Source organism: Vombatus ursinus, unplaced genomic scaffold (genome assembly GCF_900497805.2).
Source record: "Vombatus ursinus unplaced genomic scaffold, bare-nosed wombat genome assembly UNPS02009573.1, whole genome shotgun sequence".
Taxonomy (NCBI): Eukaryota; Metazoa; Chordata; class Mammalia; order Diprotodontia; family Vombatidae; genus Vombatus; species Vombatus ursinus.
In genome coordinates, this window is record NW_020949351.1 from 29050182 (window position 1) to 29071487 (window position 21306).

The 21306-nt window shown below is 39.7% G+C and overlaps 1 protein-coding gene across 3 annotated transcripts in view; it reads left to right on the forward strand.

Annotated features, from left to right (window-relative positions):
- The window catches only part of RIPOR2 (RHO family interacting cell polarization regulator 2), a 126142-nt gene extending 106245 nt beyond the window's left edge, over positions 1-19897 (forward strand). For all 3 annotated transcript variants that reach the window (XM_027852405.1, XM_027852406.1, XM_027852407.1), the window contains 6 exons: positions 1204-1365; positions 3131-3289; positions 5520-5722; positions 10336-10419; positions 14013-14103; positions 17994-19897. In XM_027852405.1, the coding sequence (XP_027708206.1) occupies positions 1204-1365; positions 3131-3289; positions 5520-5722; positions 10336-10419; positions 14013-14103; positions 17994-18094 (800 nt within the window). In that variant the 3' untranslated portion in view covers positions 18095-19897. The remainder of the gene's footprint in view (positions 1-1203; positions 1366-3130; positions 3290-5519; positions 5723-10335; positions 10420-14012; positions 14104-17993) is intronic.
- The last annotated feature ends 1409 nt before the right edge of the window (positions 19898-21306 follow it).

Genomic DNA, 21306 nt, shown 5'->3' on the forward strand with positions numbered 1-21306 from the left:
CCGCCATCCCACTTCCCATTTAGCAATCAACTTGATTTATCACCCCAGTTTTCCCCACCTCCCTCATCCAGGCTGGGGTTGTGCTGGTCCAGAAATATCAAGGACATTAGGGAGAATTCTCTTATTTCTTCAAAACTGGCCAGACATTCTTATGTATAAAACAACAAGTGTCCTTTGGATCCTTTCCTGCTTTGATGCCCTGGTCTTTTTCTTTTTGAGATAAAAGAATCTGGCAGCTGAGAGAACAAAAGGTGGGGTTGGACTAGGAAACTGAGGGAGAAGGAACCTGAATCTTACACTTCTCAAACAGTGTGATATTTATTACTTAGAGGAAACAGTTGTTTCTGTGAAGCCTCCCCACTGGTAATTTGGGAAACTCACTACAACATTTTTTCATTTTAAACCAACATGGAGGTGTCCCAGAGGAAGTTCATGGTCAGCCTACTGTGTTACATGTTGAAAACTCTAAGAAAAAATTGCTTGCCACTCATGGAGCAAAAATTGCTCCATACTCATCTTCCCACTCCCTCCACCCCCATCATAATGTCACTGATTAACTTCCTTTTATCTGCTTTATTTAAGTGTAGAAATGGAGCTAACAATTGATAGCTGTGACTTTGGACAAGTCATAACCTTTCCTAGCCTTAGTTTAATCTGTTAAATATGAACAGTAACAACTACACTACATGCCTCTTGGGGAGGTGTGGGGGAAAGCCCTTTGTACACCACGTTGTTCATTCTCCAAGAGGACCAATGATATCACAAAGGTGATGCCTTGACTCACCTGTGAATTGGATTTAAGTGAGGCAGAGCTGCAAAGTCCTCAGCCTCACTTTATCCACCAGAGTCAGTGGAGTCCAGTGGCAAGACAGAAGTCCAGACAATTGGGGATGGCCCAGAATGCCCTGGGTGACCTTAGCCTTTCTAAACTAAGGTCTTTCCAGGTCTCAGTTTGTCCGATGCAATGCCCATTCAATGACTAAGGGCTGGGTAAGAATTTAGGCAAAAGGTGGCTGGCCTACTTTGCCATCACAAAAGTATCAGTCTGAGAGGGGAAGACCCTCAGAGTTTCTGACCAAAACACACATTCCAACTCATCAAAACTTAAACAGTGTGCAGCAGAGGCTTGGGCTTGGTGGTTCCGTGAAAGCCAAAGTTGTACACCATAGAATGCTATGTAATGTAACTTTTTTTCCCCACCAGCTATCCCAGAATTCCATAAAAAGTTGTCACTCCTCTCTTTTTGGACAAAGTGCTGCAGCCCTCTGGGGGTCTACCACACCTCAGTTGATAGGGTGTTGAAGCAGCTCGAGGTCAGCTTTGCCAGAACTGTCAACAAAGAACACCCCGGCCTCGCAGAAACAGGTGGGTTGCAGACCTAAAGGCTTTATTTTATACTTTCAGTGTGTACAATGGTGATTTTGTGCAGCAGCAGGGGGCCCACGAAATGCCTGCTTAGAGGAGGGTCCATTCAGAAGTAAAAATGTTATTTGATTAGAATTGTGAAATTAGGAGTATAAGAGTTTAAGTCTAAAATTCAGACAAGGGTGTTCAAAAATGATCGGCCCATTGCCCAGCTGTCATGCCTTACAAAGATGTACAGACTACTAGACTAACTCAATGGGCTACCCATCTAACTGCAGGTCAAAATCTAGCAGTATGTATTCTTTCATCCACCTTTATTTTTCCTTCCACATAACAGAATCATAAATTAGGCCAGGGATGGGGAACCTGCTGCCCTGAAGCCACATGGGGCCCTCTAGGTCCTCAAGTGTGGCCCTTTGACTGAATCCAAGTTTAGATCCAAGGGCCACACTTGAGGACCTAGAGGGCCACATGTGGACCCAAAGCACCAGGTTCCCTGAGTTAGGCTTACAACATTTGTGTCACGCTCATCTCCTTGCTGTCGTTCCATCCATATATCCAATCCATTGCCAAATCTTATTTAAACCTTCTCAACGTTTCTTGTACACATCCCCTTCTCTCTCTTCACACCCACCCTATTTCAGGCTCCATCCTCAGAGTTTCTGGCCAAAACAGAAAATAATTGCTATTTATACCCCACATTCCAAGCCATCAAAACTTAAACAGTGGGCAGCGCTCTCAACCTAAAGTAGTTCAATAGCTTTCTAAATGGTCTTCCTACTTCTTCACTCCCATCCTCTGAAGGGTTTTGGCCAGTCCTTTCCTCAACACAAGCCTACTCAGAATCACCTAATATTTCCTAGTGATGGGCCCAGTTACCAGGGGTGAGATCAGAACACAGCAGGAAGCCATAGAGGAAAGGCTTCAGGAATTGAAAGTTAAGCACTTAATTACTTATTGTGAGAATCAATGCCTACAAGCAGTTTGGAAAACCTCATTTTTGCTGTTGCTATTCTTAAATATTTGCATTAGTCAGGATGATATATCACCTTCCGTAGGTCTATTGTTGCCCAAGGAAATAAGATAGGGATTCCACAGGAGCAATTTTAGGAGGCATCAAGGTACAGTGGAGAAAGAACATTGGTTCTGGAGTCAGAGGCCTTGGGTTTGAGTTCTGCCTCTGTCACTTGTCATCTGTAGGACCTTAGACAAGTTACCCAACATTCCTGGGCATTGATTTCCTCATCTATAAAATAGTTTGGCAAGATGGCCTCCATGGCCCATTATAGTTCTAAATTTATGATCTTATGAATGAAGGTCTGTATCCTTTCATTCTATCATTTTTTTTTTTTTGGAGACAAACAGGATTAAGTGACTTGTCCAGGGTCACACAGCTAGTTAGTGTCTGAGGTCGGATTTCAACTCAGGTCCTCCTGACCCCAGGGCTGGTGCTCTATCCGCTGATCTACCTAGCTGCCCCCATTCCATTATTTCTTAGGAGAAACTTCTGCCTGGCCTTAAGTTTAGGTTTTCTGAGAAGACTTCCACTGAGGGCAGCAGTTTAGATCACTGACACCTCTTAACAAGGAGGCAACCTGGAATAGTAGAAAGACTATTGAAGGACCTGGGTTTGAATGCTGATTCTGGTGCTTACTGGCTATATGACCTTATGCAAGTTACTTAACTTGTCTGGGCTCTGCCTCCTCAGCTGATGGTCTAAGCTTCTATATTCTATAGGACTGACCCTTTTCTTGTTTTCCTGTAGCATTTCGAATGCTGGCGTCTCGAATTCTGGATCGCCCAGAACCTCTGCTTTCCTCCGGCGTCTCCTCTGAAGTCATCACTGTTTTTCAGTATTATCATTACTTTGCCAGCAATGGTGTGAGTGACCTTGAGGGTTACTTAATTCAGTTGGCTAAGCAAGGTAGGATTCATTGGATTTTGTCTCACTGTGATAGTTTTTTGCCTTGCAATTGCTCAGGTCCATTCCAATGATAGCCTTGAGTAATGGTAGCCCCATTTTCTTCTTCAGTTTTGTCATTTAAATGCTCACTCCTAGTAGGGACCTTTTCATCATTTGTATCCCCAGTGCCTAGGGCAATGCCTGGCATATAGAAATTGCTTAATAATACATAATAATATACTTGATCATATATTTAATGATATGCTTGATTAGTGACTGAAATGAATTTTGTATTGTTAATGTAAACTGTCTTCTGGTGAATAAGCAAAGGAATTTCTGCCAATACTCCAATCATTTAATTGATAGCATTCCATTAATGGGAAGCCTGGAAGTGATTCTATTGGTGACTCTTTTTTTTTTTTTACACTAAACTTGCCACTTCAAGGTTGCAAACTTCCCATTGCTATTTTCTCTGGCTCTGTAGATAGAGCTCTCATAATAGAAAACGGGAGTGATGTTTGCTCACAAGAGTTCAGAAGAGTGGAGCAGAGGAGGGAAGAAAAATGAAATGGAAATGAAGCAAAAATATCCAGGTCAAGGAAAGAGAAATATAGTTAGGGCTCTGTATGGAGGCATTTCATAGTGAGGGGAAAAACCTAATCAAGTCACTTCAACTCTCTGAGACTCTGTTTTTTCTTCATCTTTAATATGAGAATACTAGTGTACTGTCTCCACTGTTTTGTTATTAAGCAAGCACTTTTTAAACTTTAAAGTGCTTGGTAAATATGAGTCATCAGTATTTGAGTGCAGCCCTTTCAGATGTAAGTAATAGAATCAAAACCAAAGTTTATAATGTGTTTTGTTAAGAAACCTTCTTAGGTAATGGACTGGGGAAATAGCTGGATTATCCCTTTTAGGTCTGTGCATTGTTGATTGATTTTTTTTTTAAGTAGTGTCTCCAGTAGTGGTGATAGATTTATACTCTGCAGTCTCTCTCACCCTCATGTCCTTATGACCAATAGCATGCATTTGCAAGGCGTTCTGCTAGAAATAGAGAGGCAGAATGGTGGAGTGGATAGAGAGCGAACCTCAGTGTCAGGAAGATTTGAATCTAAGTCTTACCTCTGGAATATACTGGGTTTGTGATCCTGGGCAAGCCCCTTTACCTCTCAATGTCCCAGGCAACCCTCTAAGACTAGGTGAGTTGCCAGCCTATATTGATAGAGAGAGTTTTTTTCTTTAAGAATTCCCTTCACCAGTGAACTCAAAAGTCAGGACCAAAAAGGGGTAAGGGTACAGTCTACGACCAGGAAACAGCTTGCTTGCACAAATGAGAATCAAACCTCTAACTGTAGTCATATTAGCTTCATGCCCTAACCAATTGAATTAGCCAGATAAGCCAAATAACTAAAAACCGGTTGCCAATTGAAATAAGCATAGTTGAGGCATCTTTTAAGCTGCTGGAATCTTTATGTCATGAGGGGTGGTGGTCTTAAAGTCCAGAATGAAACATCTAGGGGTAGCTAGGTGGCGCAGTGGAGAGATTGCCAGCCCTGGAGTCAGGAGGACCTGAGTTCAAATCCGGCCTCAGACACTTGACCACTTACTAGCTGTGTGACAGGCAAGTCACTTAACCCTAATTGCCTAAAACAAACAAAAAAAAAAATGGATACAGAATGAAACATCTACTTTTGGACTTGGCCAATATGGAGATTTGTTTTGCTTGATTATGTATATTGTTACGAGTGTTTTGTTTTTCTTCTTTTTCAATGGCAGGGCTGATGGGGAAAAGGATCCAAGCAATATAGAATTATCCCCCCAAAAAAAGAAAAAGAAAAGAGGTTATTAAAGTATGGGTTATCCCAAAAGTCTGAGTGCAGTGTTAGTCTTTAATAGTTTCTGAATGCACTCAGACTTTTGGGACACCCTGTTTAACATGCACAGAAGAAAACAGAAGAAGAGCCAATAGGAATTATAGACCAGCAGGACAGATTTGAAAGTAACATTGAATTGCCTTACTTAAAAGGAAAAGCAAGTTATACATAATGGAGATTCATGGTTTCATGTACAGTCCTCATCTATTCCACTTGGTATATGTAAATATTAATTTTATTTGATGTTAAGTTCAGAATGAAAAATAATTTGATTTTTAAAAATTTAAGTAATTTTTTTTAAAAGGGAAATCTTGTTGTAAAATTGTCATATTAAACAAATGGACAAGAATGTTAACCCACTTCTCTGCTTAACCTAGCCGAAATGGTTCAGACTCTCCAGGCATTAAGAGATGAAAAGATGCTACAGAACATGACTGATCTCACAGCCAACAACCTCCCAGTTCAGCAGGAAGTACTCCGAACCCTGGCTTTTCTTCTGACTGAAAACAACGATGAGATTAGTCTGGCTGCGACACAGTATTTGGCAGCAGCATCCAAAAATAAGCATTTCAGGGAAAAGGTAAAGTGGTTAGATAATGGGGAAATCATTTAATCCTCCTCTGTCATTTAACTGTAAGGCACCACTATCAGTTTATTCCATATGGCTCATTCTGTCATTCAACAAGCATTTTGAATGGTATGTTGTGTCCAAATGGCCATCAGGGAGAGAGTAGACCAAGAACGCACAGGCCGTTTTTTTGTTATCTAGCTGAAGAGACAAGAGGTACATCTGTCAGATTACTAAAGAATGTGCTACCACAGACAGGGTGTTAAAGAAATATAAAGTGTCTACACAGAGAAGTCTCTGATTTTCATGGCTTGATTATTTGTAAAACAGGAAAGAGGATCTGACCAGCATTATTGTCAGCTCTGGGTTGTGGGTGGTCATGAGACAGAATGGGCTGGGACCAGAAACCAAGGTAGGCCACTGGAGAAGAATAGATACACTAGCACGCAACCTGGGGATCACAACTAGGAGGTAGGAAATGGGGCACAATGTTACAGTGGGCCCTGGAGTCAAAGTTGAGTTTAGGGTATTAATCCAAACTGGAAGACACAGGCAAGGTTTGGAGTCCAGATAGGTGAGCCAGAGTCTGCCTCCAGAGATCCAAACCAGGCAGGAGCCACAGGAAAAATCAAGGTCAGAGCCAAGAGTTGATGTCCAAGTATCCAAGATGGGCAGTTGGACAGAATGCTAGTTTACAAGCACAGACTGGAATTCAGAATTCAAGTCAGGCACAGGAAGATGGGCAGAGAATGGAGTTCAGACCAGAAGATTTAGAAAAAGAGGGGCTGTGGGATAATCCACATCTAAACACAACCAAAGTGTAACTTGATCCCATCATGGCACTGCCTCTGTCCTGGTCTAGGTATGCATACTTTTCTGGTGTGATCAGATAAAGGCTAGTAGATACGTGTTCTGTGCCCCAGAGGAAAACAGAAGATAGAGTTCTGAAGGTTCTGGTAACTATGACAGGACTAGGTTTTCCAAGGAATCCTTAAAGTTCTTACAACCACATTTGAACCCACTCAACAGAACGGAATCATTATCCTTCCCTGAACAAGCCATGTTTGCTAGGAACAAACAGAATTCACGTCAATTTCCCTTCTCACTGCCAGCCAGAAGCCTATGTCACGCAAAGTTTCTGTATCCAACAGGTAACACATAGTTGTAATGGAATTTTGCCCAGAATGCAAAATGTTAGTCATAATGCATCTTCCTGTCAAAAAGATTTGGATCAAAAAAATGTTCCTTCGGGCACTTAGGTGGCACAGTGTATGGAGCACCAGTCCTGAAGTCAGGAGGACCTGAGTTCAAATGTGGACTCAGACACATAACACTTACTAGCTGTATGACTCTGGGCAAATCACTTAACCCCAATTGCCTCGTCCCCAGAAAAAGTGTTCCTTGCCCTCATTGCTACCCCTAATCTCTTGGACCTTCCCTCCTCTCCTAATCCATTGGGACTCTTCAGGCTTCCCTACTCAACCTCCACCACAGTCAGCCATTTCAAAGATGCTGTCAATAGTATCCCAGAATCCCTTGCCCTGTTGACCATCTCCCATATGCACATTGCCAGTTAGGTCTGATCATGTTACCCCTACCCCTCACTCAAAAAACTTCAGGAGTTCCTGTTTCTTCTGTTCAAATGTAAAATCCTTTGGTTTTTAAAGCCCTTCACACATTGTTCCTTTCTACTTTTCCATTCTTCTCACCCTTTATTCCCCCCCATGGACTCTATGATCTGGTAACCTCGATCTTATTCCTTGCATATGACACACTCCATCTCCTGACTAGGTATATTTTCAGTGACAGTTGCCTCTTCCTGGAATCCTCTCCTCAACTCCGCATCCTGATTTCTTTCAAGTTTCAGCTCAAATTCTACCTTCTGCAAGAGGCCTTTCCTAGTCCTTCAGTGCCCTTCTTCTGAGATTTCCTCCAGTCGATTACCCTGTGTGTATATAGTTGTTATCTCCCCCATTAGAACGTGACCTCCTTAAGGGTAGGAACTGATTTTGCCTCTCTTTGTATCACCAATGCTTAGCGTAGTACCTTGAACACAGCAAGAACTTGTTAAGTACTTGTTGACTTATTAAGTAAACTGCTGTCCTTTACCTCCATTCTTGTTGCCTTACGTTATTGTAGAAAGTCTGTAGTTCCCTTTCATGCTGTCTAACTCAACTGGGCTTTTCATGCTATTCACCAATCCATCATTTCCTGTTGACTCCCTTTTGCATTCTTCACAACAAATGTTTTCTATTCTTCTTGAGTCCCTAGTCTTTACTTTTTTCCTCCTTACTCTCAGCAGACAAACCAAGCCAATGATCTTGGTCAAGCCGCCCAATCTCCAATAGGCATCAGTGACCACAGTGACTAGAAAATGAGGAGCGTCAGGAGGAGGATCCCCAAGGTCCTTTTCAGATTTAACACACTCTCATTTATGTACTTCTTCCTTCTCCACCTTACCATTTGCATATATCTTCACCTATCCTCCCCACTTCCCATATCCTTTGGTACTTTATCCATTATCCTGTCTTCCTCTTACATCTTTCATCTCTCCGTCTGCATTGATTGATTCCTTTCTACCTATGAGTTTACTAGGTGCCATCAATCAACACGCATTTATTAAATTCCTATTATGTGCCAGGCACTGTGCTAAGCTCTAAGGATACAGAGAAAGGGAAAAAAAAGTGTGGGGGGGCATATATCATAGAAATGAGAGGCAGGATCAACAAAGGCAACTTGTAAACTGGAAGGAGTACTGGGCTTGGGGTATCTGGAGAAGCATAGGTTCCAATCCTATATCTAATAGCTGTGTAACTATGGTCAAGTCACTTAACTTCTGGACCTCTATTTCCTTGTCTATAAAATGGGGACAATACTATTGGTAATTCTTAGTACACAGGGATATCGTGAGGATCAAATGAGATAACATCTATACTATAAAATGATCTGCTGTCAGATCTATAAAATATCTATAAAGCATTATATAAATACCATCTGTTGTTACAATGCGAAGAGGAAGTGCCTGTAAATATAGGCTTAACTATATACAGAGTGCCAAGGGCTCACTAAAACATGTACTGGGGAAGGCCATGATTGCCTTAGTGGGGCATGGAATTGTTATAAGTCTCTACTTGTTCTTACTGATTCATTGTTCTTGAACCATGGCAAAGCTTTAAAGGACAAATGCAGTATTTGCTGCTCTTTCTTCCCACATCTGTACATGGAGAAAATCCCCCTTCTTCTGTAATGACGATCTCCCACGGGGTTGTTGATTTTATTTTTAATCAGCCTCGGGCATTGTCAAAGGAAATACTGTAAGCCTGGGTACCGACTGAAGTGAACTGTTCTTCCTACCCAGTGTGTTCTTTTGTTCCCTTCTAGCAGTATTACCAATCTGGGTTTCACAGCAGTCAGGATTTCTTAGGCAACAGCTCAAACTAAAGTGAGTAAAGTGATAGTTCTTTTGTGGTTGCTGTCTAGGGCTGTATATCTCTGCAGGATATAAGGAAGTGCCAAGTGGATGCCTCCTGCCCAAGCTCAGGAAGAGCTTAGTGCCAGTGCTAAGTCCAGAAGGGGTCCTGAATACCTAGGGCTTGATATTGTCAAGCAGTATCTATTTAGTACCTAATTTTGCATGCTGACATGCTGTGGGCTAGGCAAAGCCCTTGTCCTTGCCTAGAAGCTTACCATCTAAGGCAATAATCTTGAGTCCATGAACTTTTTGTTTTAATATTTTGGTAAATTCTTTTCAACATAATTGGTTTCCTTTGTAAGTCTATGTAGTCAGACACATTATACTGAGAAGGGGTCTATAGGCTTCACCAGACTGCCAAAAGGTCCATAAGTCAACACAGAGACATATAACAGTGACATAATTGACTTCTAAATTCACTTGTCACTAACCTCAAAACAACCCAAGACCAGAGTAATTAGGTCTAAAATGAACAACTTCTTAACTCACAGATTCTTACTACTAAGAGAGGAGTCAAAGCAAAATGAGGAAAAATGGGATAATGGGGAAAGAGGCTATCCTAGAAGCCCATACACCTTTGTTTTAATGCTTATTGTACTACCGATTACTTCTGTGAGATTTGACAAGTCACTTGACTCCTTCAGATCTCATGTTCCTCATCTGAAAAATTAAGGAGGGGAGGGTGAATTAGATGAAGTCTAAGGGTCCCATCTGCTAAAAAATTCAATGTAAACACTTATCACAGAGATATTCTGTAATGACCTAATTGACTTTAAAACTCACTTGTCACTCACCTCAAAACAAACCAAGACCAGGGTGAAATTTGGTCTAAAATGGGCAAGGGGTGACCAGTGGAAGACCAGAGTGTGCCACTGGCTCAGGCTCAGGCTCAGTCTTAGGAAAAAAACGAGAAAGGCCTTTGGTGCATTCAGTGGGCTCTCTCTGGTGAATGTACAAGCAGCTGCAGACAAGACTTGCAATAGGATGGCAAACATAACAGACTGAAATCTGCAACCCTGGAGGGAGCATCCAGATCAACGAGATTGCAGCACAGCGCAGCCCACCCCAAGGAGTCGAGATAACATATGCTTCTTTTACTACACACAAAAATATACTTGATTGACATTTTTTCCATGTATCTTTTTTACCCCAGGCTTTGCTGTATTACTGTGAGGCACTGACAGAGACAAACCTCCACCTTCAGAAGGCAGCATGCATGGCACTGAAAAGCCTTGAGGTGAGTCCCAGGACCAGCATTCCTTTGACAGTTCCGAATATTTAATGATACAAAACTGGCTGATTCAGTCAGCAAGCATTTATTTATAAGGGCAGGGTACTATGCTAACCTTTGGACGTACAATGAAAATAAAAAACAATGAGCGTGCTTTCAAGGACCTCACAATCTAATGAGCAATATGAAATGCAAACAATTATGTATATACAAGATATACACAGAGTAGATTGAAAGCAATCTGAGAGGAAGGCATTAGCAGTAGAGGAGTTGGGGGCGGTGCAGAATAAGGGGCAATAGGGAAGGAGCTGGTAGACTAGGAGGGTCCTCTTACAGAAGATAAGTTTTGGGCCAAGTCTTTGAGCCAGGATAGAAGGAGGGAACAGAATGGAACAAGCACTTATTAATCACCTATTGTGTACCAGGCACTGTGATAAGTGCTTTACAAATATTATTTCATTGTTTCTTATAACAATCCTTTGCAATAGGTGCTATTATTATTTCCATTTTATAGCTGAGGAAACTGAGGCAGACAAAAGTTAAGTGACTTGCCCAAGCTAGTAAATTAGCTTTCTAACTCTTCACTCTGTCTCTGGTTTCTCCCTCACTCAAACCATTCTCTATAAAGTTCTCTACATTGCCCTGTTTAATCTTCTAAATGCAACTCTCAGATATCACCCTTCAGTCCCTCCACCCATTTAAAAATTTTCAGTGCTCCTCCCATTGCCTATGCCCCCCCCAAAAAAAAAACCTAAACCTCTTAGCTTTAGGATATCAGAGTAGCAAGTGAATGAAATAGGCGATCTTTTTACATGAAAATGATGACACTGGTCCCTTATCATTGAGATTTTTCCAGGAATACTAATAAATTTGTACTGCTCTATCTACATTCTCTCACTTAGCTCTCCCATGTAACCAGTGACAGCTATTCACAAGGCTTTGGGCCAGAAAGTTGCCCTCTGAGGTCTTGGATTAGAACAATAAGTACTATTGAAATACATGGGATTCAAAATGATTACCCCATGACCATGGCCTCATCAGCACCAATCTCTACTCAACCAAGTCTACCCAACTGTGGACAGTAAACAATCCAACCCACAGTTTTCTTTTCATCACAGAATCATGACTGAGGGAGACTTAGAAAGATCATCTAGTTTTGTTGTTGTTGTTAAGTTATTTTTCAATTGTGTCTGACTCTCCATGATCCTATTTGGGGTTTTCTTGGCAGAGATCCTGGAGTGGTTTGCCATTTCCTTCTTCAGCTCATTTTATAGATGAGGAAACTGAGGCAAACAGGGTTAAGTGACTTGCCCAAGGTCACACAGCTAGTAAATGTCTGAGGCCAGATCTGAACTCAGGAAGATGAGACTTCCTGACTCCAAGCCCAGTGCTCTATCCATTGCGCCCATTATCTAGTTTAGTAGCTCTCAAATGTCTGTTCCACAGAGTCAGCTTCCTCAAAAGGGCCATAGATTCTACAGATCTCCTTTATAATCAACCCATTCCTGCTTTCCACTACAAAACAGTCACAACACATATATCAGAAATGTGGCTGTTTTTGAAAGATATAGTTGATAGTATAAATAAGTTGCTAATTCTAGAAATCAAAGTACAGATAATTTAATTTTTGAAACTACAAGAGACAACAACTATCTGGAAGAATTTCATTGAATCACTGTTATAATTCATCTAATTGTCTTTAAGTACAACTACAGTCATCTCAAAAAGAAGAGAATCTCTATTCAGGGAATCTACATCCTCCTCTGGTCAACATTTCCATTATTTAACACTTTTTAACTGTTGGGAGAGTTTCCTAAGGACTTCATATACCATCTCCATGTGATTTTTTTATCTTATACAAAATCTTACTGAAAAGTAGAAGTAATAGCATCTACCTTATGAAGTTGTTGTGAGAATTAAATGAGATGTTTATAAAGCACTTTACAAGTCTTAAGTACCATATAAGTTCAAGCTTTTAGCTGTTAGTGATAAAACCCAATCACTGATTTAAAAAAAAAACAAAACCTAATTGATTTTTAGATAGTATTATAGTGTATTTTTATCTGGTAGTAGTAGCAATGCCTAACATTTATTATAGTGCTTTAAGGTTTACAAAATGCTTTACATATATTATCTCATTTTTATCCTTTCAACAACCCTGGGAGTTAGGTAGTCATATCCCCATTTTATAGATGAGGAAACCAAAGCAGAAAGTGAGTTGGCCAGGATCACATAGTCAGGATTCAAACTCAGAATTTTCTGACTTCCTGGCCTCCAAGTCTGACATTCTCTGCACGTATTCACCACCCAGCTGCCTGGAATCAAACTTCTTACATCAGGGAATTTGTAAATTTCTCTTCCTCTTCTACTTTTGTCTTGTATGATGCTTATATGCTGACTTCTTCCAAGGCTTAAACGAAAATATCCCCCCTTTCAGTGACCCACCTTGTACATAAAAAGTTACAACTCTCAAAATTTCCCCTATTAAACTGGTAGTCCTTTTTTAAAAAATATTATCCGTTTCCAAATGTTTATGTGATTCTCATTTTCTTAGTTTTATTCCCTTAAGTCACAAATCATGTATGCACAAATTAGCAGAGGTTTTAGGAGAATTAAAATCATACTTTTAGTGTTGAAATCTCCCCAAAAGGTCCTCCATCTCTGTGATGTCCTGGAAACTGTGTTTCTCTGTATACTCATACTTCTTAGGTTTTTAGGAAATGAAAGATCTTTGTCTGCCCTTTTACAAAATTAAATTGCTCCCACACAAGCCCAGCATCATACAACCTTGTTACCAAAGAAATCTGAGCCTTCAGCTCTATTCCCTAGATCATTTTCTCTCCAAAACTGTCCAAATCCCATCTAAAAATTGAGTTTCTTTGTATATGTATTTTAGCAATTTGTGTTAAAATGAAGTTCTTTTTCTACAAATATGAGAAATCAAAATGATCATCTAAAATATGAGCAATATCTCATGCCCTTGTATAATATTAATCTCTTCTTCTGAACAAAAGTATTTTTCTGTCATTTTCATCATTTTTGGTTTTTGTTTTGTTTTAGGCAATTGGGGTTAAGTGACTTGCCCAGGGTCACACAGCTAGTAAGTGTCAAGTGTTTCATCTGAGGTCGCATTTGAACTCAGATCCTCCTGACTTCAGGGCCAGTGCTCTATCCACTGCGCCACCTAGCTGCTGCCTCTGTCCTTTTCATCATTAACGGCTCCTTATGAAAAGAGTCTTAAAGAAAAAGTATATGTTATATATAAATGATATGTGGGCACATACACAGCTCCAGTGCCACCCCTTACCTGAGGCTTTTTTCCTGATCCCCCTGGTTATTAACAGTCTCTCCTTCTTGAAATTATTTTCTATTATTTTGCACATATGTTGTATTTACTTCCATATGTATGGTATCCCTTATGAGGGATACCCTTATAAGGGTAAGATCCCTTACCACAGGGGCTGGCACATAGTAGGTACTTAAATGTTTGTTGAATTGAATTAGATTCTCTAGTATGATGGCAGTATCTTCCTCTACTCTAGATGTCAGCATTCTTAAGCCAGGAATTTCCCCAAAACTCTCTTTTTACCATTTTGTAGGCTACTGAAAGCATTAAGATGCTGGTAAGTTTGTGCCAGTCTGATAATGAAGAGATCAGAAGTGTGGCATCTGAAACACTGCTCTCTCTTGGTGAGTTTCTAAGAATATATTCGTGTTATTTGTTGTAATGATATATCTATTTTTTTTTAATGTGGGTTGTTTCTGTTCATGCATGGTGATGTGGAAAATTAAGGAAATGATCTAAATTACTGAGCATTCTTTTGTTCAGGCACCTAGGTGGCACGGTGGATAGAATTGGAATCAGGAAGACTCATCAGGAAGAAAAAATTATTTTGTTCTCCGTCTCCCACCTAGAGGCACACATGTGACACACTGGATAGAGTGCTGGGTCTGGAGTCAGGAAGTTTGTTGTTATTGAGTCCTTTCAGTCGCATTTGACTCTTCATGACCCCATTTGGAGTTTTCTTGGCAAAGATACTGCAGTGGTCTGCCATTTACTTCTCCAGTTCATTTTACAGATGAGGAACTGAGGCAATTAGGGTGAAGTGACTTGCCCAGTGTCACTCAGCTAGTGTCTGATGTAGGATTTGAACTCAGGTCCTCCTGACTCCAGGGCCGGTGCTCTATACAGTGTGCTACCTGCTTAAGTCCAGCCTCAGACACTGGGTAACCTGGTCAAGTCAGTTAACCTCTGTTTACCTCAATTTCCTCAACTATAAAATGTGAATAAGACCTATGAGGATCCAATAAGATAATATTTGTAAAAAGCACAATGCCTGACATCTCATTTGGTCCTCTCAACAACCCTGGGAAAGAGATACAATCATTATCCCTGTTTTACAGTTGAGGAAACTGAGGCAGGAAGTGGTTGAGTGACACGTCCAGAATTGCACAGCTAGTAAGTATCTGAGACAGATTTGAACTCTGGTCTTCCTGATTCCTGGTCAAGGATTTCATCCAGTACACCACCTAGCTGTCTCACACTAGCATCCAACTGCTAAACAGAGACAGAAAGAAGGAATGGAGGTCATGTTACAAGTCAGAAATCCAGAGCTCAGAATCCAAGAAGAAGAGAGAAAGATTAGACTATGATACTCATGACACCCATGAAGGAAGCTATGTAGATCACCAACATGGAGAAAGCGCCTAAAAATACAGCTGCGTCTACTTGATTCAGAATCTTTGATTAACTCTTGCCTACCCAGCTAGCTTCTACCTCCCTAAGGCCTACTTACATCAAATAAAAGTGGTTTTTAATTTGAGGGGAAAAAAACTAAATTATACATATAATTAGCTAATTACCTTTCTTTTTAAAGTTTGAGTTTAGCAGATTTCTGACTGATTTCTTTCCTTTTTTTTTTACAAGTTCATTTTATTTTTAATTTATGGAATAAAACAAGCATTTCCATAACATGGTATAATAAAAAAGATGATTGCACATTTTTTTTTCTTTCCATATGAGGAAAGAGCACTTCTTTAACATTGTAAGAAGTTATATTTGTTAGCAAAAAATAAATTCACTACTAAGGTACAATGGCAAAACCTAAGAACATTGTACTGAGCAGAAGCTCACAGATATAATCTTGGTCAATGGTATGACTTGGAAAGAAGCCATCCTACTTTAACTCCAGTAGCTTAGCAATCTATGGGGGGACCTTGTGGAGTGCATAATAGTCAAGTCAATCTCCTATTCATTCTTGTACATGTGTTCTTTCTCACCCTGGCTTAGTGGTGCCTTCTGCTACTGAGCATATTCTTAAATAATAACTGAAAAGTGAGCCAGCATTTCTTTGTTTGAAGGATGAGGTGAAGATTTCTTGTGCCTTTAATTCCCTGGAAATGTGGCATAATTCCCTGTGGCATTAGTTTGACCTTGAGAAGCATTTTAGAATAATAATGAAGGTAAAACTAACATTCAATAAATTGCTGGATTGCTTTTATTTTATATATGGTGAGTATTAGCTAAAGAGTCAGGATAGAATAGTGGGTAGAGAGGGCTAGCCTCCAAGTTAGGAAGACCTGGAGTAAGTCTTGCCTCCTTCACCCCTGTGCCAATCACTTGGGCTCTCAGGGCCCTAGACAACTTTCTAAACTAAAAACTAGACAAGTTATTGGCCTGCATCAGTGGAAGGAATTTCCTTGCTAGAAATTCCCCACACTGAAGAAATAAAAATATAGAAACTTACTTTTTTTAAAGATAAATAAAATTTGCTAGGAAAGTAGCCATTCCAAGAGTAGCAGACCACGGTGCTTCACCTTAACTCCTAACAATTGCCATCCATTCAAATCCAACTTCTCCCCATTGACTTATCGTATTTTCCTGTCATTCACAAAAGGGCTTGTCAATTTTTCTCTCAGACACTCAAATTGCCATATGTAAGAACATAGAAATAAAAATATTATTAACTGCGAAAGAGACAACATATCAGAGACAACTATCAAAACAGGGAGTCCAGGGCTTCTGTGATACATGTGTGTTCTGCTTTAAGAAAAACCAGTGCACAAAAATCCCCCTTAATTGAATGGGTAAATTAGGGGATGATAGGAAGACTCATCTTCCTGAGTTCAAATCTGGCCTCAGACACCTACTATCTGTGTGACCCTGGGCAAGTCACTTAACCTTGTTTGCCTCAGTTCCCTCATGTGTTAAATGAGCTGGAGAAGGAAATGGCAAACCACTTCAATATCTTTGCCAAGTCAGATTGCCTAAATGGGATCACAAGGAGTCAGACACACGACTGAAATGAGTGAACAACAGCGACATTTTCTACACGTAACTTTGTCATTATACAAAAATATTCATTGCAGGGTTCCCTTAAATCAGAGTTTCTTGATCTGGGGCCCATGAACTTGGTATTTTAAAAAATATTTTTGATAATTATATTTTAATATAGTTATAGTTAATATGATTCAATATAATTGGTTTCCTTTATAATTCTATGTGCAATAGTAATTATTACTAATGAGAGCTAGCATTTATATAGCACTTTAAAGTTTGCATAGTGCTTTACAAATTACAAATTTACAAATGTTATCTCATTTCATCCTCACAGCAACTCTTCTATTATTATCCCCATTTTAGAAATGAGGAAACTGAGGCTGAGAAAGGTTAATTGACTTACTCAGAGTCACACAACATTAAGTGTCTAGAGCATTTGAAAACATGACTCTGAGAGGGGTCCACAGGCTTCACCAGACTGCCAATGGGGATTTATGACCCAAAAAAGGTTACAAACCCCTGCTTTAAATGATCCCTAGTACATTTTAAATGTTGAACTTCTTTCTAAAAAAATTAATTTATGCTATTATTTCCCTGCTCCATCTTACACAAAATGGATCATAACTGAGTAATTCCTGTCCAGAGATTCCTCAGTAGGCCTCCTCATAAAATACACTGTTTATTTTAATGTTATTTTAATAAATACCCAAATAATAATAAATGTTTGTATATTAGATGGTGGTAATGGTGGTAGTGAGGGAATGCTGGCATCTTTTTGGATTTGAATATTTGCAGAACCTGATCAGAGTTATGGATTTGCCCCCTAAATAATGCTTAGTTACAAATACTAACTGGAAAAGGCTTGTATGACATCTTTGTTATCATTCAGTCATTTTTCAGTTGTGTCTGACTCTTCATGCCCTCATTTGGGGTTTTCTTGGCAAAGATCCTGGAGTGGTTTGCCATTTCCTTCTCCAGCTCGTTTTATAGATGAAGATACGAAAGCAAACAGGGTTATGTGACTTGCCCAGAGTCACACAGCTAATACGTGTCTGAGGCTAGATTTAAATTCAGGTCTTCTTGATTACAGGCCCAGCCCTCTATCCACTGTGCCACCTAGCTTCCCTCCAAGGACCATAATAAAAAGGCTGGTTTTTTAAAAAATTTTTCCTCTCAATGAGGAACTAGCATACCAATCTATAGCAAATCTATCTCTAAGCAATCTTGGCATGAAATTCTTTTGTTAGAGAAAATCGAAGGCCTTATGTGTAGTAATTCACACTCAGTGTTTTGTATCCAGGAGAAGATGGGCGGCTGGCATATGAGCAGCTGGATCAGTTTCCTCGAGACTGTGTGAAGATTGGAGGTCGTTATGGAAATGAAGTTGCCACCGCTTTCTAACTACTTACTTACACTCTGCCTGATGCTTAAGGGCCATGGCAATTGGCCTTCCTGCCTAGGATGGTGCTGTCATTCAGCTGGGGAGACAAAGCAATGGAGGAATCCTATTGAAGGAGTACAGAGACTTGATTATTTATAGAACAAATTCAAGTCGGGCTACTCAATTTCCATCACCTTCTTCCTTTGCCATATGGTAGAGCAGACCTCTGAGTCAGTAGACTATATTGTTGATGGCTCCCAGCAACACCCAGTACAATTCAGTCTCATCTGGCATAGATGATATTTTAAAGATGGACATCTCCACTTTTTACATGCATTGTATTTTTTTACTGGAAGTTTTCCTGTAAGCTTGAAATATTCATGTGACGCTTTAGCTCAACAAAGGAAAAGTGGGCTCAGTAAGTAGGGACTAACTGAAGAAAAGGGGGTTTTGTTTTTTTCTGGTTTTTTGTTTGTTTGTTTTTTACTACAAGATGTAATAAGTAAAAAAAAAAAAACCACAACTACCTTGTGGTTTTCTCTTTGTAATGGACTCAGGGTTGAATTACCCCCTTGGCTATCTAATGTCCTTTGGAAGAGCACAAAAAGGACTTCCACAAATAGATTAGCCTGTAAAACTGAGTGGGATGTTAGCTTGTCAACTTAATTTTTGAATGTCCATATAACCTTTTACTTCTCTTTTTCAGTCATCCCCACTACCCCTCAATAATTTGCAAGTTTAATGTCTGTTCTATTGAAAAGTCAGGTTGTTATCTAAGACCCACAAATTCAAGTTATACCCACTCATATATATGTGTGTACATATATATTCAATTAACTTAAAAAAATTTCAAGATTAGTTTGCTATTGGATTAAGAAGAAGCAGGTGTTCCACTCTTTCAAGTATATTCTGGGATATTTTGTCACCAGCATACGCCAGAACTAAAGTCAGAAGGTTAGAAGGGTGTTTGTGATGTGGGATATGCTTGGGGGGCTGGCAGAGATCCTTGGCTCCTGGAAAGAAGTAGAGGAAGGATGGTAGGGTGTCTTTGACCCTCACAGGATTTATGAAGCAAGGTCAAGGCAAGATACCCACCATCCAGAGATACCTCATCTGTGCCTGTACTCCAGAGGCTGCTTCCCTGTAGGTGTGAGACAGCAGCTTGCTATGATTACAGCAAACTCAGGGTGCTAAGTTAGTGTGAGATGGTTAAAGCAGATGATATTAAGTAATGACTGTCTTGTCTCCCTAAAAGTACAAAAAGTAGGATATGCCAAGGTATTTCATCAGTCCTTAAAGTATTAAAAGAAAGATTCATGACTGTAATTAAAAAGTTCCAGGATCCAAACTTTACTGTGGGTACTTGGTACAGTACTCTGTTTAGATGTCAGTTCAACCCATCAAATTTTTAATATAGTTGAAAACAAACAAACAAAGCACTTCATTAAAAATGGAAATTGTTTGCCAGGTTTCCTGATAAATCACTGTTTCAACTGTGAATGTTATAGTGATGTATATATTTGTAAATTTATAAATACCACATAAATATATATATCCTTTAATGAAAAAGTACATTTGTACAGTCTAAAATGTTTACTTGTTTAATGGATGAAATAGTTCTTTTTATGGAAAGTAAAAGCATAATGTTAAAAGCTGTTTTGGGGTTGTTTTTTTTATATTATGTCTACTGCATGAGCTTATGATTCCAGACCTTTTTGTACTTTTGCTTTTTTTTTGTGGAAGGGCTTCTAGTTTTGTGGCATTTGTACTCATCACTCTCATGAGCACATAAATTATAATAAAGATTATTTTTTAATTACTAATAGATGCCCCAAGTCAATTTTATTCTCTTTGACACAAGCATTTTTAGGACACCATGACTCAAAAACAACACATTTAGTCTTATCATTCCTTCAGCTAAATCAAATTATGCTCCACCCTGACTCACAGGGTTCTCTCCCTCCACAAAGTTTCTTTTTAGTCCATGCCTATGATTACAATGGTAAGGGCATGTCCCAATGAGGAAACTCCCTCTACCAAGAAAGATCTGCTTCTGTTCTGCAGACCTACAGACAGGGAGTGCCTGAAGCACTGAGAAGCTGGGATTTGCCTAGGGTCTCATAGCCCATTTCAAAGGTGGCACTTGAACCCAGGTCTTCTTAACTCCAAAGTGGGCTCTCTCCATTATGCCAGACCACTTCTTCCTTGTGTCTTCCTGGATCACTTTGTATAGATCTGTATTTTGTACCTGCCATATTATGAATATGTACAGGCTATATCTCCCTAGTAAAATATAAATGAGGGTGTGTTGGTAAATGTTTAACAACCAGCTCTTCAAAAAACAAAAAGTGCCTAGGACACTTTGAAGTTTAATCTGCATGATATGCCCTAATATATGCCAGGCACTGAGCTAGGCATACAAATAAAAAGAAACACTAAGGAAACAATCCATACTGGAAAGAAACTTATGTTCTAAAGCAGAGTCCCTTCCCTCAAGGAACTTATGCTTTATAGGGGAAGAGAATTTGCACATGTAAGTATGTACAAAATAAAGACAATTTATTTGAGGGAAGGCAGGCACTAACATTTTGGAGATGAGGAAAGGCTTCATTGTAGAAGGTAGTATATAAACTGAGTCATGAAAGAAATGGATTCTTTGAAGAGGGAGAACATTCTAGTGCAAAGGCAGGAAATGAAGTCCATGTGGGATGAATGACAAGAAGGCCAATTTGGATAGACCATAGATTGTGGAAATAGAAGTAATACATAATGAGGTTGAAAAGGTAGCTTTAGACCAGGTTATAACAGGCTCTGAAAGTTAAACAAAAGAGTTTATAGTTGGTCAATCAATTAACATGCATTAATACTGTCTGTTTATGCACAGTCTAGGCCAGGGATGGGGACCCTGCAGCCTGAGGGCCACTTGTGGCCCTCTAGGTCCGCAAGTGCAACCTTTTGACTGAATCTAAGTTTCACAGAACAAATCCCTTTAATAAAAGAATTTGTTATGTAAAACTTGGTCTCAGTCAAAAGTCCTTACCCAAGGACCTAGTAGGGTCCTGGGTGCTTCTTAGACTCTAGGCACTGTGCTAATTGCTGGGGATACAAAGAAAAACTGAAAATGAAGTAGTCTTTCTCCTCAAGGAACTTACAGTCTAACTGGAGAGACAACATGCACATAAAGAGGTATGTAGAGGGGGCAGCTAGGTGGTGCAATGGATAGAGCACCTGC